Genomic DNA, 27,892 nt, shown 5'->3' with positions numbered 1-27,892 from the left:
ATAACAGTAATACCGATTTTTAGCCTGATCTGATTGCTCAACTGTGCAGTTACGTACTGCAGCTGGCTGGCATCCATCATCAATCAATATACAGTATATTTTTTACCATAATAACTACGATCTACGACAAATAATTCAGTGTGATCCAAACTGGAACCAGCTCCAATATTGCTGGTTTTGACGAATTGATACGCCGTTAGGAAGCATACTTATTTCTATTATTATTGATATATATATCTGTCTGATCTGAGGCTCTCCCAATCATAACCACTGCCCAGTGGTATTGTTATTTTCTTGCTGTCAGAGTACACAATGTAAAATGCGATACACAAAGCATGATGCATTATAATGAACAGATACATTGAGGCTGTTGAAATAACCAAGCACTGCAAAACTCGCAAAACCGGCAAGACATGGAGGAAACTATATTTTGAAAATAAGGCATAGGCCCACGCCAGTTTAGTGTCCCCCCACAATTTTTTCAAGTTTCCATACGGAACATTATCGAATTCAAGCACACGAAAAACTAAAAAATGTGCGCAGACACATTTAAATTCCGAAAGTCACAGATTCAACCTTACATCAGGACACAAAACTCGTAAAATCCACATCGACCCATGCGAAGCAGACAAGAATTTGTAAATCTGCAAATTTTGCTTTAATATCCTGCATGGCACTGTGGAAATTACTATGTGAAATCAAGGCAAGTTCAGGTAATGTTATCTTTTTCACCATTTTCAACGACAATGCCAATGCTATAGCTAATAAATGCATTGTGCACTGTGTGCAGCCTTTCAAAGATATCCCATCAGGGCCATCACAACCTCAAAGGCTATATGAGCCGTCATATGCGCTTACGTGCATTCAAGTTGACTTACAAGGGTTACTCTACTCTATAACGTAACCATAACACAACCAGAAACAAATATGAATAATACGCACCCAACGCACCCACCACGCAACAATACTACAATAACGGGTGGTCGGGGTGGATAAAAATGATGAGCGAACCACAAGTCCACAACCGGACCAAGTTTGAGGAATTTGCGCTACTAATGCTACACATATCAGCATTGACAAAAATATCAATTCCTTCGCGTCACGGAGTATCGATGGTTTCTACTATTTTCATCCGCTCAAGACATGTAAAATGCGATATAATAAGACATAATATATAATAAGACAAGTTACATATTTTTTTTCGTTAATTTTTTTGCGGCATATACACCGACTCATACATACAGACAATAGACGATTTCCACTGGCTGCGCATGGGTGGCGCCATTGTTACGAAAGGCTGGCCAGATGTCCGATCGGAGGTTTTGATACTCCATCACTTTTGAAGGGGCGTAACGTAGGTCATTATAGTTGTAGATCTATATGTGCCTGTGCCTGCATATAGCATGTAAAAACGAAGCTGAATGGTGTCTCACACCTTGATTGTTGCGTCCCTATGTGCATTATGCAGTAATGAGAGAATGGTGAATAGTACCGGTAGCTTCCATCGCAAAGGACAAGAAGCTATAAAGAAAGATTGTATTACGTTGGAACATATGAGAGGTTACAGCACAGAGGATTTTATTTAAGGTTTGTGTAACACTGGCATATTTGTGAGAAACTTGTTATTTATAACATTCATTTCCATCTACTTCATAAACATATTATTATGACAATCTGCATATTATTATTGCCTCGACTCCTATTTGTGTTTCTTCTTCTGTTACCTCCACTGAGCTATATCCTCTGTAAAAATGAGTGCACTGTATTTGTCCACTGCAATAGTTGCGACGAGTAGTATAAGACCTTTACATGTGATTTCATGATTTCCAGTCAAATTTGTTTATTTTTGACGAAGCAATAAATTGTCAATACGGTATGTCTGTAGTTTGTGATTTACATTTCTAGATCACTCAGAGAATATAAGAGTCTGTGAAAGATATTTCCACGATAGTGATATCAATTGTCTCAGTCAGTGATTTACATTACTAGAGCTCTCCGAATACAAAAGTATATGTAAGACAATTCCGTGATAATAACATCAGGCTAACGCATTGCTGCAGACAGAATACGAGATATGGCTCTGTCCCGGCAGAATACGGGTGTCTTTGATTTTTACATGTCGCCAACGTCGAAGTCTATCTATTTTGTCAATGTCGCCAATGTCACCAATGTCGGCAATGTCACCAATGTCGCCAATGTCACCAGTGTCGGCTATGTCACCGATGCCGACGATGCCGCTCGGGGGCCGAAACTAGGATACTGTAATGACTCGAGTAAGGATTTTTGGTGACTCGACTCGACTTGAATCAATCTTGGTATTGACTTGACCTGCACTCGGCTACTCAAGTACTTCGACTATCTCGCTACATACTACGCGATTCTTGACGGGAAGACCTGAAGATTGCATGGCCACAAACGCAAATTATTTATAACTAATCATATATTATTTACATTATTAGGCCTACGTTGAATTGAATAAATGTCATTATCAATGTTATTATCATATAACTAATCATATTATTTACATTATTAGGCCTGTTGAATTGAATAAACGTCGAAGTCTATATACATTCCAGTGTAAGATTCGCGATGAACATACACGACTGGACGTAAAGTACGCTGGCAAAAAGTTGGCACGTGTTGTACCGTACTTGAGTCATTGCGCATGACTCCAGACCGCATGGGATAACTTACGGACTTATGAATGACAATGAAATGAAAAACAAACTACTTCCGGTCGTGTATTTTCATAGCAAATCTAACACTGGAATGTATAAAGACTTCGACGTTCATTCAATTCAACGTAGGCCGAATAATGTAAATAATGTGATTAGTTATAAATAATTTGCGTTTGTGGCCAATGGCCATGCAATCTTCAGGTCTTCCCGTCAAGAATCGCGTAGTATGTAGCGAGATAGTCGAAGTACTTGAGTAGCCGAGTGCAGGTCAATTCAATACCAAGATTGATTCAAGTCGACTCGAGTCACCAAAAATCCTTACTCGAGTCATTACAGTATCCTAGTTTCGACCCCCGAGCGGCATCGTCGGCAATGGCGACATTGACAAAATAGATAGACGTCGACATTGGCGACATGTACAAATCAAAGACACCCGCAGAATACGAGATATCGCTCTGTCCCATCTAAATTTCCGAGGCAAAAGATTTCAGTCGAGCAACACCGAGTGAAGAGAATCTCTGACAGATTGTGTGTTGACGTGGATATTTTTCTATATACTCATAGAGACAGATCCAACCAGTTTGTACAGCAGGGTTCGCCAACTCAATACCAGTCTCAAGGCAACATCGAGACGAAATAAGTCACACATAGTTACCACAAAAAAACTAGTATTTTATTGAAGGAATACAAATACAACAAAGTATATCGGGATCATGAATATCATTTTATTCTACAGTATGAGCTGCGTACGATGATTGACAACAGTTTGCATAACAGTACTATCTGAAAGACATCTCTTAATCTTGTGGGAATCCCTAAGTGGTTTTCTAAGACTCTCAGTCTTGGCAGTATCTGCGCCATCACACGTCAAGCCAAGATACCCCACCCATTCATATCAGCTGATTCTGTCTCGATTAAATGCTGTTACCATCGCCAAAGCTGTTTCAGCTAGTGAGACAGGCCACCCCTGGGTTTTTCCACCCAGATCTGTGTGCAACTTTGCATTTATTCATAGGTTAGATACCGTAATAAATGATCAAACTGAAATACAAAAGAACAGTTGCATCGACTAGCCTAATCCCTATTGCTCCAACAACTCACAAGACGTGGGTGCTAATATATACATGCACGCACGTCGCACAATCACAACAACAAGAAGACGAGATCGCTCATGCGTTTAGGGAAACTATTAGAGAGAGAGATAGTAGTAAGAGATAATCACACATCCCCCCCAACTCCTAACGAAATCAACGAGCATTGAGTGAGGAGTTCAAAATACAGCGTGTAGAGAACGTCCAACCAAATACTCTAATGGCGATTGAAGCGGGAATCAACATAAAATTTGTGCCCCAATAACGTAGTCCTTGTGCCATACTGGCGGAGTAACATTTCTGCCCGAGCGCTGGCGTCTATCATTAGACGGTGCGGCAACACTAGTGTCGTCGATCGGTACTTCAACTGGTAGATGATCTTCTGCACTCGATTCGGTGGATCTCAGCACGCCAGGGTCTACCTCATTTGACTGTCCACTTAGAGCGGGTGGTGAAACGACTTGAGGTGACGTAGCTGTGCCGGGAGACGAGACCGTCGGCCACAAATATGTGTGCTTTTGGTTCGGGAAGTACGGCTCAATCTTGCGTAGAAATTTCCTGTTACGCAGCGTCAATCTGCCGGAACCGTCCACTTTCACGAGGTACTGGTCATGGTCCCGGCACTGAACAACAGTGCCGGTTCTGTCCCAGCGAAGGGGATAACGACCGTTTTGGTTTTGAATGCGACAGACATCACCTTCAAGAAGCGGTGATAATGGCTTAGTGTTCAACGACAGAGATTCCAGCTGCTTCGCAAATCTGGTACGTAACGTGTGCTCGCGACTCTGCCAGAGGTTCCTCCATAATGGCCTGATGTTGCGCTGGGTGAAAACTGGGACCCATGCTTTGATCGGCAACGCATCTTTCAAAGTCCTGGCAAACTCATTCCTGCATCTGATGCATTCTCCAGGCACCCTGCTTCCTCGACTCCAGTGGATGACATGCCATTGGACCACTGCGACAGTATCGTGGCTGCTCATGAGGACACCAATCTGATTGAAATCAGCATCGTGGCCGCCTCCCGAGCATCATTGAATGCCATTGAAGTTGTCTCCTGGGACGACGTAAAGCGCAGTACTGCATACGATCCTGTCCTCAGTGAGTTAAAAAATCACATCATCTCAGGATTCCCAGACAAATCGGACAAACTGCCTTTTCAACTACAACAACTTTGCATTTATTCATAGGTTAGATACCGTAATAAATGATCAAACTGAAATACAAAAGAACAGTTGCATCGACTAGCCTAATCCCTATTGCTCCAACAACTCACAAGACGTGGGTGCTAATATATACATGCACGCACGTCGCACAATCACAACAACAAGAAGACGAGATCGCTCATGCGTTTAGGGAAACTATTAGAGAGAGAGATAGTAGTAAGAGATAATCACACAATCTGGGGTTTTCGAGCATCCCCTGGGTTCATCAGAGTGTTCGTCAGGTCAATTTTACGCTCGAAAATCAATTATTAGACCAGTAAGATCATAATGTCGTGAAATGTACGTCCTTCAGTTCGAGTTCGCCATTGTCGATGGATTCAGCTGTTATTGTAACGGGAGAGTCTTGAGAGACTGTTTACATTCGATAGTTTTACTACTAAAATGAGATGCCTGGCGATGCGATGGAGCTTCATTGAATGCTGACTGTCAGGCACTTGGCTGCAATCATGTATGTCTTCATCTTTGCAAACTAAAGATTGAATGAGCATATAGGAGTCAATATTGTTATGCCGTTTTGGGTATGCTACATCAAGATAGGCAATCATCTCCAGATAAGTTTCATGCAGCATTAATGCCAATAAACGAACACAGTAAATTAATATGTACCGGTACTGTGTCTGAGAAAATGAGAATACTGAATTCCATGTATTCTACAAACATTTTGTAGCCTAATAATCAATGTTCCCTCTAATTTTTGACGAGTCTGCGCACACTCACCAACTGACTGCACAGAGCCTTGGACAGCAGTGCGTAACGACTAAAAATGGTCCTCACTTCAGATTTTTTGTGCGCAACTTGAATTTTCTGTGCGCAGAGACCGTGTAAGCACTGCACACGTGCGAAGCTTAGAGGGAACATTGCTAATAATCTATTATTTCCAGATCAAATGAATTTCAGTGCAAACGTTTCAATGTCCACAAACGTAAAAACTGTTGAATATGCATAGGCTACACCGGTAGCCATGCATCTGTTCGCGACAATAAGAAGCCAAGAACTACGTTCTTTACAGTTCCAAGCTGAACTTCTTACAAGATATTAGCATAAACTAATATTAAATCACCTTATATATATGCGGCTTCCTTACATTCCAATGGCGCGTTATTCAGAAACGTCGGCGAATTATCCTCGTCAGGGGAGCAAAATGTGGCTGGTTCTAATCTTGGCCAGTCATACACTACTGGCGCCAGAGCGCTGGAAATCGTCTATATGTGCAACGTCCATTATGCATATGCAGGAGGACGGTACAGATTGCAAGTCTTGCAATACCCTTCTCCGTTATCCCGACAATGCTGAGCACCAAGCGAGGAATGCACGCACATACACCAGCTTACTGACCACGCCTTTGGTCTGACCCGGCCGGGGATTGAACCCACCACCCACCGATCAAGAAGCCGGACGCTCCACGATTAGTCCATTACGCTATCTTGGACGACTTTACAATCGAACTTATCGAATATATTAATTCCTTTTCATCCAATGAGCATGTCTCTCATTTATATGCGCTTGGCCGACGTGAAGGTGGGTGTCTGATTGAAAAAAATACTACTTCCATCCGTTTAGACACCTTCCTATACCTCATATCCTAGCCCCACTCATACCTTTTCATAATGTCGGAATCTTATGTTGTTTCGATCTGATGAAAATCTCAATAAAATAACTCTGACTAAAGTTCGATGTAACAGTGCTGGAACTTAATAAGCTTCGTATGTCTTTCTTGCAGAGATATCTAGGGATCATTCTAATGATAGGCTATCTAGATATTCCCGCTTTTGTTGCTGTTTTCATTCGTTTTCTAGTAGAAGTTGTCCTTCACCGGGCCTTTCTTTGTATCTTTTTGTAAGTCCCTGAGTATAGCGTTCCAGGCGAGGACGATCCCAGATAAACCCCGGGCAATTTGAATCTTGCTACAGGCAACATTCGCAGAAGAACACCGCGGTTTCTCGTACCAATGGCGGCGGATCAACCAGCTGTGCCATATCCGTCTAATTAGTATATTAGTAACATGGGTGAGCACTGCGCAGGGATTCTTATACCCATACCATACGTATAATAGTATGTTACTCTCTATCCAAATTTATCACTGCAGAATTTACCTTCGACTGGTATCCCGACTGACTGACTGACTGACTGACTATGGTATATCTATCAGCAAGAAGCAGATGCTGTCGTTCGCGATAATTTTCATTTTAAAATGTCAAAGGTTCCATCGCATCTATATTGTCGAATCTCCATGGATGCAGAATTGCAGATTAATATAAAACCGACCTCTCTCTCTCCTCTTCTTAAAACTAATCGGTATTTCAGTATCATTACGCGTGCGTTACCCCCGCATAAGTCTACTGGTTATCCGCCCACTTTCTATCCTTTCTTCCTGTCTACTGCCGGGAACGCCAATGTTTGGTAGTGGACTAACTATGGGAATCTAGCTGTCCAGTGCCAACTCATTCATTCGTCTTTGGAGATCTTGAGATCTTAGTTCGAGTTGAATAATGCTACCTGATCTTAAAGACTAGCCTACTCCAAGTTTTTTCGACACTTTCATATCTTTTCATTGTAGCGCAGTTTTGTGGTGTTTTGAAACGATGAAAATATTAATAAAACTGATTGACCTCAAGATTAACAGACCTTGATCTGAAATATCAACCTCGCCTATCGACGCATGCATCATTTATTTTCATCACTGCTGCGAAAAAACATCTGCAGAAATTGCAAGTCTTGCAAAATCGAGCCATACGAATTCTCTGTCGGAAATCTAGATATGAGAATTGTAATAGCATGTATCGTAGCGTTAGAATATTGAAAGTGGAAGACATTTTCAAATTTGAGGTAATGAAATTCATGCATAGCTATCATCAGGGTGAACTGCCACTATATTTTGATCATCTGTTCAAGATACCTTCAGATACCCACCAACATCATACCAGATTTTCTTCTAACTTGTCTCTGTCTGTGCAACACCACTCTACCAGTCTAGTGCAAAATTCAATCAGTTTTATTGGTGTCAATGTTTGGAATAAGCTGCCACCTAATCTCCGCAATTTAGACTCTTGTGCTTTTAAAAAACAATGTTTTCAATCTCTTATCTCTAACTACCGCTAAATTGTATTTGCGTTGTATTTCAAATTGGTCCATGATACTGTGTCTTATTTTCCCTTTCGTTCGTTAGTTTATTTTAATTTTTTTTTTCATTAGTTATCGACTGTGAAAATTGCTCCTGTCCCGGGTGGCTCGGCTCTGAAGACTTTGTCATATCGAGCCTCCCGTCTACCTTGCATGTCGCATTTCACTGTAACATTTTTGTAGTGTTATGTTGATATGTAATGTATACGAATAAAGATTCTCTCTCTCTCTCTCTCTCTCACTAGTCTTTTTATGCAGGGTATCTCTTATTTCTTTCCATCCAGTATGCGTGCATGTCTCTTATTTACACCGCCTAGAGCTGGGTGGGTCTCTGATTTCAAAGACTACTCCAAGTCGTTTCGACACCTTCCTATCTTTCATTGTATCGCAGTTTTGTGGTTTTGAAATGATGAAAGTATGAATAACCGATACTGCTTCAGCAGATACTTTTGGTCTTGTGAAGAGACATAACTAGAGATTTTTTCTCGGAAAAGATCACCATCCCAATTCTTTTGACGGTAACGTACCGGAGTACAATTCACAGTCGACGAAACGATACTTTTATTGTGAACTTAAAATCTAGCTACCACAAGTATTGACGACACTGAAGGAATCAGAACTAGAGGATACTCAGTCCATTTCACTGACAAGATAAATATAGAATCTGATGAAGATAAACAAGAAAAATCACAATCCTGACAAGTCGAGGTAAGGGGCAAGCCGTGGGCAATTGCATCTTGGGGTTGAATCACATTGTCACACGCCAGAAAACACTGGCTATCGCCCTAAAATAAGTTAAGGGAACAGTCGTACCTTGGGACATTCACCAATACCAAGCGCAGCTCTGCAGCGCCAGAGGTGGTCAAAGTAGTCACCGTCGTTAGTCAAGTAGGACTAGAAGTAAATTTCTACATAATAACAAGTAGATAGTAATTCCCAAGACATTTAAAAACTACTTCAAGTGCAATTTGATAATGAACGGTATGAAAATTACTCGAGTAGTTTCAAAACGTAGATTTCATTACTAGTTCAAGTACATTTGATCGTGGGGACGCAAACTTTTAGCATTTTCGGTATTCGCTGCTAACTCAAAATGACTAACGAAGCTATACAGATCTTCGGAAATATATTCAGTTACAGAAATTTAGGGCTATTTCACGTAGTTATTGTGATGATTTTACATGTAAAAGTGACGCAAAGGCATCACAAAACTATTATCTACTTGTGAAAAGCAAGTATTTTCGCCTAAAAATCGTTCCTGTAGAATTGGAAGTCGTGTATATCACAACCGCTTGAGTCAGTACGCAAAACGTATCTTGGTGCTGAAAAAAAAATAGTAGACTACTATATTGCTGACCACCTCTCTGCGTTACCCGGTTTAGTTCGGCACCCCGTACAACTATAGCATCCCTCCAGCCAAGGTAAGTCAACGTAAAGTTGAAAACATGGATTATGATAATGCGAGGTGCAACGCGCATGCTAGGCATATTAAACTACGCCACATAGAAATTTAGATCGATTAGGTAGAAAAAAATATAGATAGGAATGCACAAATACTGTTTGAAAGGGTTTGAACTAAACTTTTTACGATATCATGCTGTATTGTACAGAAAACGACACTGTGCATCACGAATAGCCTCCTCTCTAGTAGGCCACCGATGCGTGAGTAGTATGGGTGTCGCGGCACTGATGAACGGACGTGTAACGTTTTACACACCGTAGCACAATTTATGTAGCCGGTCCAGCGGTAACGCGTGGGGGCTACACTTGGGGACATTCACAAATTCGATTTTCATCTCGGGCAGATTGCAGCATTTCACGAAGAAAAGTTTGCTGTGTATGCAGCCCGTTGAGAAGGTCTTCTCCTGGCCTGAGCCGTCGCGCACTCTCTTGTTTGGGATCCCGCACGAGCCTGAAACAAAATCAGTTCAGTTCAATTCGTCATTAAATTTCCATCCTATCACCACAAGATTGCGAGACAATGAAAAGATAGAAAGGTGTCGAAATGACTTGGAGTAGTCTTCTAATCAGACACCCACCTGGGACTATAGCATGTAAATAAGACGAATGCACGCTGGATGAAAATAATAAACAATAACATGTATGGAATGGAATAGCAATGAAAATCAATGTTGCATATGTCGGTAGGCAAGGTCGATATGTCAGATCGTGGTCAGGTAATATTGAGGGCTGACTAAAATCAAGGCGATTCATGTGCCCAAAAGCAAAATGACACTACAAATATCCACGACCGTCGAAAATATATAGTCAGTTACAGCAATACAGGGACTATTTCGCGTGGTTCTTATGATTAGGGATGCGCAAAATCGAGTACCTAAGCGATTCTATGCGGAATCCAGTTAGAATTATAGCTGTAGAGCTTTTTTCCAAATTATACTAGAATTAGAACTATAGCTGCAGTTTCTTTCATCAAATTAGATTAGAATTAGAATTACCGAAGTCGCGAAAACTTTGAAATATAATCAAGTTTAGTTCATTATCAAATCACAGTTCATAAGCAGTTAGGCACGAGAGTGACAAATGTATGTACTGCAAGCTTGGCACAATACAGTTCTCTCGTAGCAGCGATTTCAGGAAAAGCAGAAATTAGATCAGAATTGAAATGAGAGAATAGAAACATTTCACGAATTTGATTTGAATTAGATTAATCTAATTAGCCTTTACTCACCGCATTTTCCAGGCGTAACTTTGAGATCATCAATAGCGATATCGCCGGTGTAGTCCTTGCCAACTTCACCATCCAGACGGAATCGAACCGACTGTGAAAGAAAGACTTTGTTACAAAGGCTGTATGCAGACATACGTAACAAGGGCTCGCTTTGATTTACTAAATCCTAATTTGGATTTGAAAAAAACAACAGTACTTAGAGTGCGTAATTCTATAATAATAATAATGATAAATACTTTTTTTTTCAAACTCAAAATTTTCCACTCCAATAAACCCTCCGAATCGAGTCGTATTTGTTTTGCATCGTTTTTTAGACATCCTAAAAAAATTATGAAGTTCAGACAGTAATATATGAAAAAGATATCTTTGAACAGCCTTAACCATAGTAATCTATGCAACAATTCATAATGTGGCTGTATGTGTAATTTGGGGGTTTAATGTGAATGTCTCTTGGACAGGGGTTTACTCTTCCCTGATGATGAATAAAACGAAGATTTGAACACTGTCTGATATCTTTGTCAAAGATATTTGTATGCATCGAACCTTTGAATTAAAGACCGGTCTGAAATCCACGCTCATGTGCTTCCAGCCCTTTCCTTGATTTCCGCGGATTGTTTTCAAAGTCGATAACCGGAATGGCCGGTGACGCGTCACTTGCTGGGCCCGAACGTATAATTGACCGATACCAGCCTGAACGTAAAGTGCCATGATAATTTCCCCTTGTAAGAAAACGTCATCATGTTGCTGTTGGAGATGGTATGAAATTGACAACAAAATCTACATCGGTGTCACACTTGCACAAACTATAGCCTACTGGATTTTCAAAACGCGCAACTAGAACTGGAACTAGTCACCTTTCAAAACTAGCAACTAGAACTACTCACTGTTCGAGATCCGCAACTAGATATACATTCTAGAAGTAGGCCTACTCAAAAACAGTACTTAGTTGACAATCAGTAACGGAATTGCTATAGATAGTGGAAGTCTGATGGTTTTTGATGGTTCAAAGAGATATATATCCTTTACAATAAATATCAGAAAATATATCAGCGGTTTCAGCACATACCGAAAACGAGTCGAATACAGAACACAAACAAGTGATAATCGTGCAAAGAGAGCAGTTCTTACTCACCCCATACATGTTGTAATAAAAATCGACGCAGAAGAATGTCGGAAAAAGTTCAGGAGACCGTAAAATTGCTTGTTGTTTCGGGACTCGAGGTGCGGAAGATTCAATAAACATGTAGTGACCTGAAAAAATGATGATATTCTATATTGTATTTGGAATTTTGAAATTGATAGAAACAGAAACCACACGAATTGATATCATACAAAGTTAGTGCAAATACATAAAGGTGTACGAGACCTTGAAAAAACAACTATCATTCATATTAAAATCCAAATTATCAATTTATATGGAGAGAACGATATGCTATCAACGAGAGTTAAAAAAAACTAGAAATTTTCCGCTTTCCAAATTATATTAGAATTAGAATTATACCTACACAATTTCTTCCAAATTGGAATCGATGAATTCGCATAAACTTGGAAGTTGAATTCAATTCCGAATTTGCAGGAATTACAACAAAATCGAGTTTGTTCATGCAATACCAGTGTTGATTGTCATGAGCACGAGAATGTCAAATGTCTGTACATCGAGCTTGGCTCGTTTCCAGCTATAAACCTCTCCTGTATCATTTTCACGAATACAAGAAATGACACGAAAATAAATCACACTACAATTAGTCATTTCGCTCTAATTAAGACGACTATAACTATTCAAACACACCATTTCCGCTAGTGTGGTCGCCGCTCGGACCAGTATACGAGCTTGTTGTGGGCCCACTAGTCCGGTCCCAATCGAAATCGTCCCTGACGCCTTCCTGCTCCCATCCACAGAGAACGTCATCGCTACTGGCCGCTGCGGATGACTGCTTCTTCACGTTTGAGTCGAATGTGCACACTGTGGGAATATCATTGTGTCAATTTCAATTCAACTCAATTTATTATTGAACATTTCATCATTTCTATGCACCATAAGACTGCGATACAATGAAAAGATAGGAAGGTGTCCAAACGACTTGGAGTAGTCTTTGAAATCGGACACTCACCAAGATTGCAAGTCGACCAGAGGTCGCCAACCTGGGGCCATGACCTTCCAGAGGCCCATGAGCCTGTTTCAGGGGGAGCACGGAAAAATTTGAAAAAAATTATCATCTCTAAGTCTACTGCACTATAGCAAAATAAATAAAAAATACCAGCACGGCAATACGCTACTTCTTGATCAGCCAATAAGCTATTGTGAGAGCAAAACCAAGCTCAACCATCACAATAAATGAATATATAATATCTAATTATTGCACTACCATCGGTACCATGATTATTTTGTGTTTAAAGCGTTTTTTTCATATTGTTTCAACTAGTAGTTACTGCATCAACCAGTTTTTTTAAAGTAAAACAGCACTTCTCATTTTTTCCTAAAATTTTAAAATATAGGGGGGCATCGACTTTTAAAATTTACAAAGGTGCCACGGTGTAAAAAGGATGCGAGCCCTGACATCGACAAAGAATTCACCGTATTAAAATCTATAACTGGCGCTTGTACATTGTAAATTCCCTGGCCTTCCAGTATATTATACAGTACACCGTATTATATATCTTTGAAGAGCTTCTTGGAGGTAGAGAACTTCAATACACAACTGAATAATGTATTCATATTGAATTATACCCGAATATTTTCGGCTGACACCAGTCAGGGGTAATCGTTAGCAAAATATAATTGTTCTTTTCAATTCTCTGCTATAGGTATAGCAGTGTCGCACATATGCAGAGTCTTTTTTACATAAAATACTTACATTCCATCATTGAACGCATTCCTTGCAAGACGGGCGTGACATCTTTCGGCAGTTTAATCGGAATTCGTTGAACTTTCTTGGTTGCTGGAAACTTTACAAACGGCGAAATGTTTTTGCGACTTCTCACTGTGGTCGGCGCGATGGTACCTTGACCATCGCAGCTTGATCGAACGTCTGTAGAAAAACGCAACAAACATTAACGGCCCTAGGCAGACCAGAATTGGACCACCATAATTTTTTTTAGATTTTCCAAATCAGATTAGATTTTTAAAATCAGAAATAGATTTTGTAAAATAATGATCACAATAAATAAGGGATAATCATTTGATTGGGTTTAATATCTGCAAGAATAGAACAAAGTTTGAAGTAAATGTAGGCCTACAGGCGGGTTTGAAGTAGTATTTAAGATTTTTCTTGGAGGTACAGAACTACAATATACAATTCTACAATATATTCATATTGTAATAAACCGAATACTTTTGGTTGATACTAGTGAGGGGTAAGCGTCAGAAACTAGTAGAGAATTGATATGCAATAATCTTTTGAATTCTCTTTTAGTTGCAGGCGATTACCCCTGACGAGTGTCAACCGGGGTTTATTTCAATATGAATATATTATTCAAGCAGTATTTTCTCCAAATCGGTGATCAAACTTACTGCAAGGATCGGTTGTGATGCAAATGTCATCAACGGCAATGTCGCTGCTAAATCCCTTCCCGATGATAGCTTCGAAATGGACTCGTAAAGTCGCCGTGCTCTTGGTGGAGAATTTCGTCAAATCGAAGCTGGCCCTTCGCCACAAGTTGCCCTGCGGATCTTTTCGCGTGAACTCGATTTGTTTCTGAGATGCCGCGGCAAATTTCTTCAAGCTTAACAAGAAACGAAACAAAGCCTGCTTTAGACAAGCACGCGTTCATACCTTCCACATAAAAATCACAGAAGAGAAGATTTAGGCTAGAAGTACATCGTTCAGCTGACTTCAATGTAATGTTAGTTTGAGTACAGCATAAAAGATGAGATTCTTACATTCCATTATCATCGATCTCAGACCAAACTCTTAGCGCCCCCACATCTTTTCCATGCATGTGGTACCAGAAAGTCACACATCGACGCCGAGGTCTGGCAGACATTGGCGGTGTAGCTATGATGGTGTTATCCCCCAATACTCTGGGTTTACTGCCTTCAGCGTAGATGTAGAATCCTGTAAAGCAAACATTATGACAATTATATAAGTGGGAGTAACACACAGACCCACGTTTATGTCCAAAATAAAAGAAAATACTTCAGTGGAATGCTGGTGGCCGCAGCGGTATCACCATTAGGTCGTCAAGTGTCAGCTGGTCACATTATTCAGCCTTATGTAAAGAGGCCTATATGTTACAATTATAGATATATGATGTGAAAAGTTCAATGTAATAACATGCATAACAATATATTTTAGGGTAATATGCATATTATATACATCTATCCTATGATGTGATGTATTTACTGCTGCCAATGAAACTATATGAAGCAAGTAACCGTACAAAGCAAAATATAAAGGTTTGATAACAAAGGATAACAAAATTCCACAGTTATATTTTCATGTGCTGTTCTTATATTTATATTCGAGGTCACCAAACTACAAGTTTTTCAATTCGGTTTGTTACTCCCCGTCTCACGTTTTACAAATCAAGTCATGTCCGATTTTTAAAATTTTGAGACCCATTTTTCAAATTGATAGAAAATTAAGTTTTTGTTAAATTTTCATATTTTTTCTGCCGGATCTTGACCACGCTTAATTTTGTCACATTGACGCAAAGTTAACCATGGCAAAGATGCGGCCGAAAGAAAATGAAAACTTTACATAAAGTTAATTTTTTCAAAATGTGTAAAATGGACATAAGCTATACTATGATCCCATAGTCACAGCGACGAAATACAGTAATTTATGATTAATAGGAACTCAAAACTCAAAATGATAATATTTCTACCGAATTTTGTAGTACGGGTATGATCCGATATGGGTCCAGTTCCAGAGCTGGCCGTGTTTCCGGAGTTTCGAAGCCAGTCGAAATTGTCGCCGTTATGCTGGGTCATGCCACAGAATTTCTCCGAGTCGAAATCGCATTTGAAATCTGCAACAAGTTTGTTTGTGAGCATAGAGATTCATTACACTTTCAAAGAAATATCAGTATTGCCCATTCTAGGTATAAAAATTTCGGCAATTTTTGTGATGTCACAACACGGTAGACTAGGAATATTGAGCTATTTCATACTGCTGACAGATGTCCGGATTCAGCCTTTCTAGTATATCCGCATTCAAATCGAAATACAAGCAATTTCTACTGAATCAATACTAGTCAGCCCTCAAGTTTACCGGATCACTTGATGTATTGAAATGATGAAACGGTTAGGCATTGTTACGGCCACTAATACAGTAGGCCTACCTTGCATTTTATCATCCGGTACAGTCGTCGTTGTGGTCTTCACATGCATTGGTCTCGGAGTAGCTTTTGGTGGAGGCCTCGTTATAATCGTTCTGCCGGCTGGTAGGAGTTTCGGAGCGGCTTTTGTGGTGGTGAACTTTGTAATTGGTTTTGTTCTTGGTCTTCTGGTTGTAGTTGTGGTGGTTCTTGGTCTTCTGGTTGTTGTAGTGGTTGTGGTTGGTCTTCTGGTTGTTGTTGTTGTCGTGGTTCTTGGTTTTCTGGTTGTTGTTGTAGTTGTTGTGGTTGGTCTTCTGGTTGTCGTTGTTCTTTTGGTTGTTGTTGTTGTGGTTCTTGGTTTCCTAGTTGTTGTAGTCGTTGTAGTTGGTCTTGTGGTAGTAGTAGTTGTTGTAGTTGGATTTTTGGTCGTTGTAGTTGTGGTTCTTGGTCTCCTAGTTGTAGTTGTTGTTGTTCTTGGCCTTCTAGTCGTAGTTGTGGTAGTCTGTTTAGTTGTAGTCGCAGTTTTTCTCCACCGCAACCATCTGTTAGTCGTCGGTTGCCTTGTAGTACGCACTTTTCTCCGTATAAGTGGCGTAGGTCTCGTGATTTTCGGCCTGATTTTCTCAGTTGTGGTTGTAGTAGCTCGTGTGGTAGGTCGCGTGATCTGTTTTGTTGTGACGGGCGGCGAAGCTGTCGTTGATACATCTGGTAATGCAACGTCTCTGTGAGTCCACGTGATTGTAAATGGTTACTGGTGAATTCGGCGTAAGAAACGTTATGACTATTATTATTATGAAATCGATGCATTATTATTGTATCAATAAATGCGATAACGAATGTTTCACTTAATTGTGATATACGGCACTAGGTGAATTCGGCATCTATGTGTTAATGTATTCGGGTTAGAGTTAGGTTACAGCCAGGCCGTATACAGCCACTACTGGATTTTCATAAAGGCGCAACTAGAACTACAACTGGTCACTTTTCAAAATCCGTAACTAGAACTAGAACTACCGTAGGCCTACTCCCTTTTTCAAATTCCGCAACCAGAACTAGAACTACTTACTTTTTAAATCCGCAACTAGAATCAGAACTACACCTACTTACTTTTTAAAATGCGCAACTGGATATAAAACTAGTCCAAAAACGAGTTGGTTGACCGTCAACTAAATAGATTGATGGTCTGTACAAGTCTGATTGGCGGGTTAGGTCACGGGTTAAAGTTAGGGTTAGGCGTTTGTGGAAAACTAGGTTAAAATTAGGGCCCGTTAAGTGTCGAATTCACCATGACATATATCTACCATGACGAATATACAGTAGCCTAGATTTACGCAAGCTTCTTACCATTCCCATCGCAACTGCCTGGCTCAATAGTGATGTCATCGATTGCAGCGTCACTTGTGAATGTTCCGCCGATCTCTCCGACAAAATGGAGATCAACATACTTCATGCTGAGAGCAGTTTCAAATTCAAAAGAGCCGCTGCTCCAAAAGTCTCCTTGGGTGCCCTCGAGTTCCCAACGAAGCTTACGGATCGGAGAGTCATCGCCAGAGTATTCATTCGTGTACACCTGAAAAATATTATCCATGCTTTCGCTTACACACCTGATAATACCACACACAAGATTTGTTACAAGGAGACTTGGACTACATAATTGTAGCTGTTTAAGAAGACTAAGTAGAGCAAAATGCCGGTGATTCTAATTCTAATGTAATTTGTGAAATGTTTCCATGCTTTCACTGTAATTGTGACTCAAAGTCTGGTTTTCCTGAAATGCAACAGGCGAACCGTGTAGTGCAAAACAAGCCAAGCTTATCGTACAAATATTTGCCATATTCTCATGATTATGAACATGGATTCTGATTTGACATGACCTCATGGTTTTTGTAGTAAACCTTTCTAATTCGAAGTGAAATTCAAGTTCTAAGTTTTCGCGCTTTCAATAATTCAAATTATACTTAAATTTGAAAAAAAACACTGTAACACTGTGTAGCTATAATTCTAATCCTAAGCTTGGGTGACTCCGGTCCCGAAGACTTCGGTCATATGGTCATATCGGGTCTCCCAGTCTATACCATGTAATGCATATTTAGGCAAATATGGAAATTATGTCATTATTGGACGTGAATGTGTGTGAACGTTGCCTATATACTGTATTTCATGGTTGACGAAAAAATAAGAATTCTCTCTCTCTCTCTCTCTCTGGGAAAACCTGAAAGTTTTCTAGTTGTCAAACTGTTTTCACAAGATAATTTCTCCGCGGTGGAATTTCAGAAAGTATATCCTCGTAAAAAATTATGCTGCAATACTTACCGTGATGGAGCCCATGCCCGATCCCCACATATGAACGTAGAACTGCACGCAGTACTTTCCAGAGGCGAGTTTTGGCGACACCAAGGTCGCTTTGTGACCTGCTTTTCTTGGTGACGAAGCCTCGATGTACATGTACGACCCAGATGAATCACCCTGGAAAAAATTCAGTTTTTTTACATTGTTCAAAGTATACAAAGTCTGGAGGTGTTAAGTGCAAGATAAATTAGCAGTAAATTTAAATGTATTCGATTATCAATCATGATGTCATAGCAGTAGGAATAACTCTATCAACCCTTACTGTAGAAGAAATTTACCAGTGAGTGATCGACGGTCGGTCCAGTGCTGCCGCTCTGAGTCTTTCCAGAATTCTTAGTCCAATCAAAATCATCAATGTCTGTATTGTAAAAGCCGCATAATTCCGCATTGTCAAAATCGCAATGCGCGCTCCTGGCGTATGTAGAGGGAGTCGTCACGACGTTTGCAGAGTCTGAATGATAGCAGCACATTTCAAATGAAACCCAATGCAGGCCCCAAGTCACAACTTTTCGTTGACTTGACTTTACTCATTATGACTCAAATATAGAAAATGACTCCACTCGACTTGTGAACGAGTCATTGTGTAAGACCTACCAAGTCCTGCTCGAGACATTCTACAAGACTTGATGCAACTCTAGTCTATTAGCACTGATTCTTGAAAAATAGGCCCAGAAATTATTATCTTTCATCTGTATAAATAATCATGTAGAGAGTTTAGAAAAATAAGTATATTAGTTCTAAAAAGTGTGTTTAACCTGACTTGAACTCGATGATGGGAGCAGAGGGTTATTGTGTTGACTGTTCCGTTTCTAGTTAAGGTATTGCATCGAACCCACGTTTTTGCAACTTGGATGATACCAAATGTCTCACAGTCGTAATAAATTAAATTGCTTACTCTCAACAGTTTCCGGTCCTATATTTCAAGTACCAGAACTGATACACGAAACACCAATAAGATGATAACTTTACAATTCTTCGAACTTGCTACAAGTCATCAAAAATTGCGACTCGAGTCAAGTCATTAGGCCTACAACAATGAAAATATATGTGAGCAAGCTTACCGCAAGCTGATCCTGTTACTTCAATGTCGTCTATCGCCAGATCCCCAGGATAACCCGTTCCTCGGACTGCTTCAATTACGACTTGCACGAAATCGTCCGAGCTCAGGCGAGCACCCACGGTCTTCATCGATGGAATGACAATTTCTTGCTGTAGCAGTAACCAACTGTCGCCCTTGTTTCCAGACTTTTCCACTAGGGTTGTGACGGTCTTTCCGCTAATCAATTTCACCTAAGGTATAATAAAATTCTGTAGTTACAGCCCAACAGTTCGAGATCTGAAAATTTGGGTTCTTCCTCATGCCTACCAACATATCATCATTGCCAATCAGGGTGTTCCATGAACATGTCGATATTTATGCGATTTCTCATTCAAGGTTTAAGGTTAGGGTATCATTAATTAGGGTTGGGGTGTCGTAAAATTAGGGTTAGGTTAGGGTATTGTAACATAAGGTATGGGGATCGTAATATTAGAGTCAGGTTGGGGTATTGTAGCATTAGGGTTGAGGGTATCGTAAAGTTAGGGTTAGGTTGGGGTATCGTAGGACTAGGGTTGAAGTATTGTAAATTTAGTGCCTTAGAACCGTAAACTTAGGCTTAGATTGGGGTATCGTAAGATCGTGGTTGGGTTTCGTGAAATTATGGCTGGGGTATCGTAAGATTAGCGTTAACGAGCAGGTTGGGGTTACAGTTAGGGGGAGCGGTATTGAACGTTCCAATGATACCTTAACCCTAAACCAACTATAAACGCCATCAATTTTGATATATTGGGAACCCAATTGGTGATGTTCATGATAATGTTGTTGCGGATGTTATATTAAGAAAATGTATGTTGTTGTGAATAAGAAAGTAAACCAGACCCAAATATAGTCATTGCTTTGCATAATTTCTTACCAACAAAGACCCCATTTGAGCGCCGTTCATGTGATACCAAACTTTCAGGCAGTGAGGTCCCTTTGTAAGCTTAGGAGAAACCAGACGCGCGGCATCGTTCAAAACACGAGGACTCGAAGCCTCGATAAACAGGAAATAACCTGAATACAGAGAATGACATGGATTATGACGTAATTATAACGAAGTCGACCAACCGTGCGGTTGCCTAACCTGATGATGTCGTGTGGTCGGTCTGAGGTCCGGTGTTCTGGCTTGGCGTAGGTTTGTTTGTTCGGATCCAATCGAAATCGTCGAGTTTGTCTTGTTCCCATCCGCATAGTCCGTTTTCGAAATCACAGCTTGTCTCTGAGAGGAGTATGGCTCTTTAATATCGGTGCATATCCTAATGGATCGGACTTGTTCAGACTACCAATGTAATAGTCGGCTAACTGTCACATAACTACTGTTGTTTTGAGCAATCCCAGTTCTAGTTGTGTGCTCAATGGATTTATAATTGTCGAATAACTATAGAAGCACGTGTCGTCGTTTGGCGTGAACCGTGATACCGGTGTTCTATTTTGTGCTGTTCTTGTAGCTATTGTAGTCATTACTGACAGGGGTATAGCCGGGGGCGAGCGTTGGGGGACAGAAACCCCTCCCATTTTAAACTTGTACAGAATTTCATTTGGAAAGCCGATCGATTCCGATAAAATATGCATGAGAATTGCGTCTAGTTGGTTTGTTTTAGTTGACTAGTTGCGGATTTTTAAAGACCGTTAGTTGTAGTTCTAGTGTTGAGTGTTTAGAAGTGAGTAGTTTCAGTTCTCGTTCCAGCTGTTCATTTATATGCCTGGCCTGACGCTTCGGAATAGATCTTTCTAGCATAAAGCTTGCGTGGAAAAGAAAATTCTTCAGCAATCAAATTCAGCAGGCCCCTATAGGCTAGGCTCCATTCTGCATCGCATTTCTTTGCTAAGTTGTCCGTAAGCAAACTCGCCTAGTTTTAAAGCGAGACACAAAGACTAGATTGTTCTCTTTGCGAGCGAAACGCTGCAGGCTAATATTATCAGACATTTTGCTGCGTGTAATCTTAAACAGTTTGTTGCGGGTACAGGCAGGCCCAAATTGTAGATACCAATCTACGAGTGTTTTCGAGTTTTCGCTGCCGCCTATGCTGGTGTCATTACGTTAATTTAAATCACGTTAGGCTTACGTATACTAGATTTGATGAAGACAATCGTCATCGGATTGTTGATATACAATGTTCTTTTCAATTCTCTAGTAGTTGCTGACGATTACCCCTGACGAGTGTCAGCAGAACGGGTTTATTTCTATATGAATATATTATTCAAATGTAGTGTCGTGTGTGTTGAATCGCGCAAGGGAAATTTTAATTTTTCAAAGCATCAGTGACCTTCGCAGGCGCATATAAGACTATTTTACTTTGCCAGGCCTGGATCAACATCTCTCTGAACCAAAATCCGCCGAAAAGATTTTCGATCGCAAATTCATATCGTCCGCAGTCGTTGCTCACGCAAATTTACCGAGCCGCCATTTTATATCACAGAGGTCCACAGTCACATCTTATGATATACCGGAATTTTCAGATTTTCCAAATTAGATTAGAATTTGAATTATAGCTTCGCAGTGTATTCCGGATTAGATTACAAGACACTCCTTCGACACCCTCCTATCTTTTCATTTTATCGCAATCTTGTGGTGTATTCATCTGATGAAAAGGAAAACAAAATGACACTGATTCTGACCATACCGACGACTCTTCGAATGTAGGATTGCGTCTCAACATACTATGCCGTACAGAAATAAACAAGTCGTCCTTAAGGCCGATTGTCAGATGAAAATATCAATCACCATTATTTTAACGACTAATGATTACGTTCAAAAGGCGTAACGGTCATTGTTTCAGTAACAGAGGTGTTAAACATGCCTCCAATACGTTGACGATAATGTGGAGATCCGATTACGTCGTTTCGAGTAGGTAATGATATAATGACCGCTGATTTTCTGCTGTGGCAGGTATTTTCGATAATCGATCAATTATATATTTTGACCGTACCGGAAAAATTCAGCGTCATCGGGATATACGAAGTTTGGAGTTAGCGTTCAGATCGAATCCGGACCGCACAGACCGCAACAGGTGCCATTTTTTCGCACAATTGGACAACTAGATGACATGTTGGTGATCTAATTCTAATCTAATTTGTGAAATGTTTCTATGCTTCCATTTTAATTCAAATATACTTTCTGGACTTATTCCTGAATATGCTACTGGAGGACTGTATAGTGCGAAACGAGCCAAGCTTGGTCTGCACAGACATTTGCATAAGCATCAGAATGAACTCTAATATGATATGAATTGAAATTGATTTTTGTTGTATTTCTTTCGAAATCGGAATTGAATTCAATTTCCTAGATTTTGCGATTTCAGACATTCTAATTCGACCCTAATTTTTAACAAAATGTGTCTATGTCTAGTTCTAATCTCATTAGGAATAGCTGAAAACGTGATTTTTGTAGTATTTCCACTACTTCGGATCTGATTTCAATTTTCCAATTCTAATTCTAATCTGATTACCAACAAAATGTAGATATATAACTAATTTTAATTCAATTTGGAAAAGGTGAAAATTACCTGTATAGTAGTCTAACTTTACAAGCTAGATATCACTATTCTCGTAAACTCAACTACTAGTTTTATGAATGGTCGTATCACAGCATTCAACAGACACTCACCATGGACTGGATCGGTCGATGCCGGGGCTGCTGTGGCCGCTGTAGTCGCCGTGGTAACCGCTGCCTGCGTGGTTTGCGGGGCCGCTGATGACTGAAGAGCAGGTGCTGGTGCGTTAGTGCTTGCCACGCACGCCGTGCCCGCTGAGCGGCCGCCTTTCTTAGTTGTGGCCGTGCACGCTTTGGTCTTTGTGATTTTGATATCGTCCAAGCCGAAGTCGGATTGGTAGAAGAACACGAAGGCCTCCCAGTAGAATTGCACAAACTGTTGCATAAATGATAACGTGTAAGCGATGTAGAATATGAAGATATGCTTACTTTTACCGAAAGGAGTGTGCATTCACACCCTAAAGGTTGTATACCCCAAAATATAACCTAAACTCATAGCGTAAATATTGTGCATTCACACTGTAAGGCTGAACACGATAACAAAAATCGACGGAATACCTGCACATCTGGGGTCGGCTTGTAATCGTAGGATTGAACGTGCCATTTATCGCCGTAGTTTCCGTGACGCTCCCACAGCAGAACTTCGTGCCCGTACGGACTCAATTTCCTGAAACAAAGCCGTTTTATAAGAGCCCCATTCAATGCTATTCTGTTGCGCACTGAAAGTGTACTGTAAACAAGCGGTCAGACTTGGACAAGTGAATAATTTTAGTTGTGCAGCCTAATCTAACTTTCCAATTATCTACTAGTTGCTGACGATGACCCCTGGCGAGTGTCAGCCGATAATATTCGGGTTCATTTCAGTATCAATATACTATTTAATTGTATATTGAAGTTCTGTACCTCCAAGAAGCTCTTTAATAATCTAATTTATGAAATAATTCTATGATTTAAATTCTAATCTTATTTATGGTCTTCCAGAAAATGTTAGATAAGAACTATATCGTGGGAAACGAGCCAATCCGACCGCACAGATATTTCCCATTCTCATTGTTACGAGGATGAACCGTGATTTGATATGATCTGACCTTGATTTAATTTCCAATTTCTCGCGAATTCAGTAATACTAATTCTATTGAAAGCAGAAAACTGTATAGGCCTATTAGTGCAAAACGTGCCAAACTCGGTGTACAGACATTGGCCATTCTCATGCTTACGAGATTGAACACTCATTTGGTGTCAACTAAACTTCGATTTTTGTTGTGTTTCTTTCTGACAATAGGAATTCAATTTAATTTCCGAGCTTTTGCGTACTCAGTCATTCTTATTCTAATCAAATTTGAGAAAAAAAAAACTATGGAGCTATAATTCGAATCATCCAGATGCGACCGAGTTGCAATCTGCAACAACACCACTTTCCATACAAGCTCACCTCTTTTCAAACGCGTACAACCTCATCGTCCCCATGTATTGGCCGAGCATATGGTATGCGAACTCGACTGTCAGCTGCGACCTTTTAAGCCACGGCGTTCGGAGGATAGCGTTATCTCCCAGTTTAGAAGGCAGGGAGGACTCAACGTACATGTAATACCCTGAATCAAAGCAAATGGAATTGCAAAGTTAAACTTGATAGCAAAAGTGTAATGGTGTGGAATGTGATATAGTCTACTGATAAACAAGGTGTAGACCAGTGGATCGATATATACATTATATATAGTCGACTCCACTTAATTAGGACACCGGATAACCCGTACAACCGCTTTATTCGGCCAACATGCTTATTATTTAATATTAAATTCAAAATTTTCAAACTCTTGCAGCTTCACATCTACTAGTTGGAATTGAGCCAAATTTGGTATGTAACGTTTTTTAAGCCATCCAAACAGTTTTATGAAATAGCCGCAGAAATTAAAAAAAAATGGAATAACCCCACTGTAGTTAGGCATAAAAGTCGAGCCACTCAGACCTAGAGCTACTCCATTAGCAAATTCATTTTGCAACCTCACCTTTCCCAGTGTTATAATCGCCGCTCGGCCCCGTGTCTTGGCTCGGCGTGGACCCTTTGTATCGGATCCAATCGATCTGATCCAGCCTGTCTTGAGTCATTTGACAAATGTCGGACTCGAAGTCGCACGAAAAGCTGCTCGATCTTGACGAGATCTGCGGTAACGTCGGCACCGTCGGTTGCACCGGTAACTTTCCTTTGTGGCTTGCTGGAAATCGGGTTTGTTTCAATAATGATGTGACTGGATGATTCTAATTACACTAATTAGAGCGAAATGCCGAAAAGTGGTTCTTTGTTTCTATGCTCTGATTTTAGTTGTAATCTAATTTGAAAGAAACTAATTCTAATTCTAATCCAATTTTGAAGAAAAAATGCGTAGCTTGCATTTACTTGATTACCGAATGCCTTGAGCACCACTGTTTATTAACCAGCAGGAGTCCCACAAAGTGTGAGGGATCTGTGACTCGCGAGCCAACTTACTCATTCTGAAAGTAGCTCTGAATCCTGTGTGTTTTCCAGTCCTGTTCGGGTCGGACGTGAACATGACGAACATTGTGTTGCCGGTGCTCACAATCTGCGAAAATATGATCAGGAATATCATAAAAAGAAGACTTACATTAGAGTGTCGGGTTTATGGAGAGATTTTAGTATCGTTACACTATTGTCTAGGTGTCAGAGGCTTCTATTCAAATTAGTGTGTATTCACACTCAAGGGTGTGACTATGGTTGCATTTAAAACAAAAATCAATTTAAAACAAACATGTTTAAAACAAGGCCCTAATTTAAAACATGGTTTTTATTGTTTTTTTTAAGCCACGACGTCACGAATTTTCAAGTGTGACGTCATAGTGGATTGACATTGACAATTGAAAATATAGGGTAAATACAGCTCCTTTGACGAAATATCTCTACTAATAATGTTGAACGGACTATTTTGAGGGCTCCAACCATCCCATATCGATATACGTCGGCAATATCGGGTGGCAATTGTCCGTAGGCTCACACAACATGTTTTTTGGAATGTATTTACACAATTATGGCATAATTTTACAACATGAAAAAAACACGATTTTTTTTAAAAGGATTTTTTTTAAAACACTGTTAAAAACATGTTTTAAACAAAGTGTTTTAAAACACCGTTTGTTTTAAATGCAACCCTAGGCGTGACACGAAAACACAACCTACCTCAGTTCAGGGTTGCAACCAAGTCACAAAGCTCCGAGTCACAAGTCAATCTCACTTTTATAGTTTTGACTCGAGTCAAGTCGAGTCATTTTCAATTCACCACCGGGTCAAGTCCGAGTCCGAGTCATGGTAATTTGACTCGAGTCCGAGTCAACGTCATTGTGTGGACTGCTTAGTTTCCAGTTAAAGTCTTCTTAAACCTACTTTTACAACTCTGTTTGGTGGTATCGAATGGTTCGCATTCATAATATACTCATTTTCCTCACTTTTAACAGTTTCTGGTCGCATTTTCAAGTACCAGTACCAATGGACGAAATCCCGATAGGGTGGTTACTTTACTGTTCTTCGGAATTATAAAGAAATATCGATCTTGGCCGTCTGAGTCTCGAGTCATATGACTTGGTTCGAGTTATGCGCAATGACTCGAGTCCAAGTCGAGTCAATACACAGATTGACTCGAGTCGAGTCGAGTCATTTCCGTATTTTGAGAAAATGACTCGAGTCAAGTCGAGTCATCAGAAAATCGTGACTCGAGTCTGACTCGAGTCGAGTCATGACCCGAGTCATTACAACCCTGCCTCAATTTTATTATGGTTGTAAAGCCTACGTCCCTAAGTGCAAGCATCATTGGATTAAAATCATGTGTTTGATTTGTACCGTGATGTAAGTATGACGTAGTTTTTTTCGTTTAGCGTTCCACGGGCGTGTATTCACACCCGCATAATACGGGTGGTACACGGGTATGAAGTGAATACACGTCACACAATTTATTACAAAAAATAAAGTTTATTTCAAATCAAATTCGACTGTCAACTCCATTCAATTGTTAAGTTGTCTAAAATAACGATGCAAAACAATTTTTGCTCACTCCAACCGGTAGAAGCGAAGTAATTGAAGTTGAAAATTTTAGGATATGAAAAAATGACGTTGACGGTGGGTAATCCAAGATATATTATTAATGAAAAACTGAACTTCACTCCTACGGCTACGGGTTGGAATTGCGTCAAATTTGTTTTGCATCGTTTTGTACACAACCCAACAATTTAATGGGGTAAACAGTCATATCGAAAGAAAATATACTTTTTGTTATAATAAATTCAAAATTTTCAAACTCCTCTTCAAATCTACTAGTTTGAATTGCGTCGAATTTGGTGTGCAACGTTGTTTTTAGCCAACCTAACAATTTTATCAAATTATCGCAAAAATTTGTAAAATGGCAATTTTGAACAGCGTTTTTGGTTCAGCGTTAATTACTGATAAAAATGCTTGAGCACATGATTTATAGTTCAAGTTTGATAATGATTTCAGAAACAAAATGCATTGATTTATCGGCATCTAGCGTGATGATCATATTGAAACCAGATATTTGCGTAGTTAAGTCATCAATAACAACCGTATGCGAGGCGTTCGCTTAAAATCGATTCCCTGAAACTTTGTTTCGAACGCTGCCAGCCAAGCAAGTCTCAAGACGCAGACGGCACATTTTCATGCAAGTTAATTTCTATGGAAATCATCGCGCTGCGATTGTTTTTCTGCGTGAAGAGCAACCAAAATACCACTTTATTTTCATAGCTTTACCTTCAGTGTGCATTGTGCGGGCCTCTAAATTAATTGTATAATATATTCATGACGATTACCCCTGACGAGTGTCAGCCGAACATGTTCGGGGTCATTTCAATATGAATATATTTTTTAATCTGACATTGAAGTTAATATAACCCT

At 40.0% G+C, this 27,892-nt stretch overlaps 1 protein-coding gene across 1 annotated transcript in view; it reads right to left on the bottom strand.

The window, feature by feature from the left end:
- Window positions 1-8,649: 8,649 nt before the first annotated feature.
- Window positions 8,650-27,892, bottom strand: part of LOC145453342 (MAM and LDL-receptor class A domain-containing protein 1-like) — a 37,342-nt gene continuing 18,099 nt past the window's right edge. The window contains exons 12-32 of the mRNA XM_080331310.1: window positions 25,466-25,559; window positions 24,987-25,193; window positions 24,413-24,572; window positions 23,539-23,647; window positions 23,095-23,356; window positions 20,572-20,706; window positions 20,362-20,501; window positions 19,471-19,699; window positions 18,688-18,860; window positions 18,374-18,526; window positions 17,405-17,630; window positions 16,085-16,765; window positions 15,629-15,772; window positions 14,682-14,856; window positions 14,313-14,524; window positions 13,657-13,830; window positions 12,591-12,764; window positions 11,934-12,052; window positions 11,345-11,491; window positions 10,802-10,892; window positions 8,650-10,024 (exon numbers count right to left, since the gene is read on the bottom strand). Coding sequence (XP_080187436.1) covers window positions 9,822-10,024; window positions 10,802-10,892; window positions 11,345-11,491; window positions 11,934-12,052; window positions 12,591-12,764; window positions 13,657-13,830; window positions 14,313-14,524; window positions 14,682-14,856; window positions 15,629-15,772; window positions 16,085-16,765; window positions 17,405-17,630; window positions 18,374-18,526; window positions 18,688-18,860; window positions 19,471-19,699; window positions 20,362-20,501; window positions 20,572-20,706; window positions 23,095-23,356; window positions 23,539-23,647; window positions 24,413-24,572; window positions 24,987-25,193; window positions 25,466-25,559 — 4,008 coding nt within the window. The 3' untranslated portion in view covers window positions 8,650-9,821. The remainder of the gene's footprint in view (window positions 10,025-10,801; window positions 10,893-11,344; window positions 11,492-11,933; window positions 12,053-12,590; window positions 12,765-13,656; window positions 13,831-14,312; window positions 14,525-14,681; window positions 14,857-15,628; window positions 15,773-16,084; window positions 16,766-17,404; window positions 17,631-18,373; window positions 18,527-18,687; window positions 18,861-19,470; window positions 19,700-20,361; window positions 20,502-20,571; window positions 20,707-23,094; window positions 23,357-23,538; window positions 23,648-24,412; window positions 24,573-24,986; window positions 25,194-25,465; window positions 25,560-27,892) is intronic.

The sequence above is a fragment of the Botryllus schlosseri genome, chromosome 13 (assembly GCF_051294905.1).
Source record: "Botryllus schlosseri isolate E-star chromosome 13, Bs_hap1, whole genome shotgun sequence".
NCBI lineage: Eukaryota > Metazoa > Chordata > Ascidiacea > Stolidobranchia > Styelidae > Botryllus > Botryllus schlosseri.
Note: the sequence above shows the minus strand (reverse complement) of the source record. Positions and strands in the feature narration are given on the sequence as shown.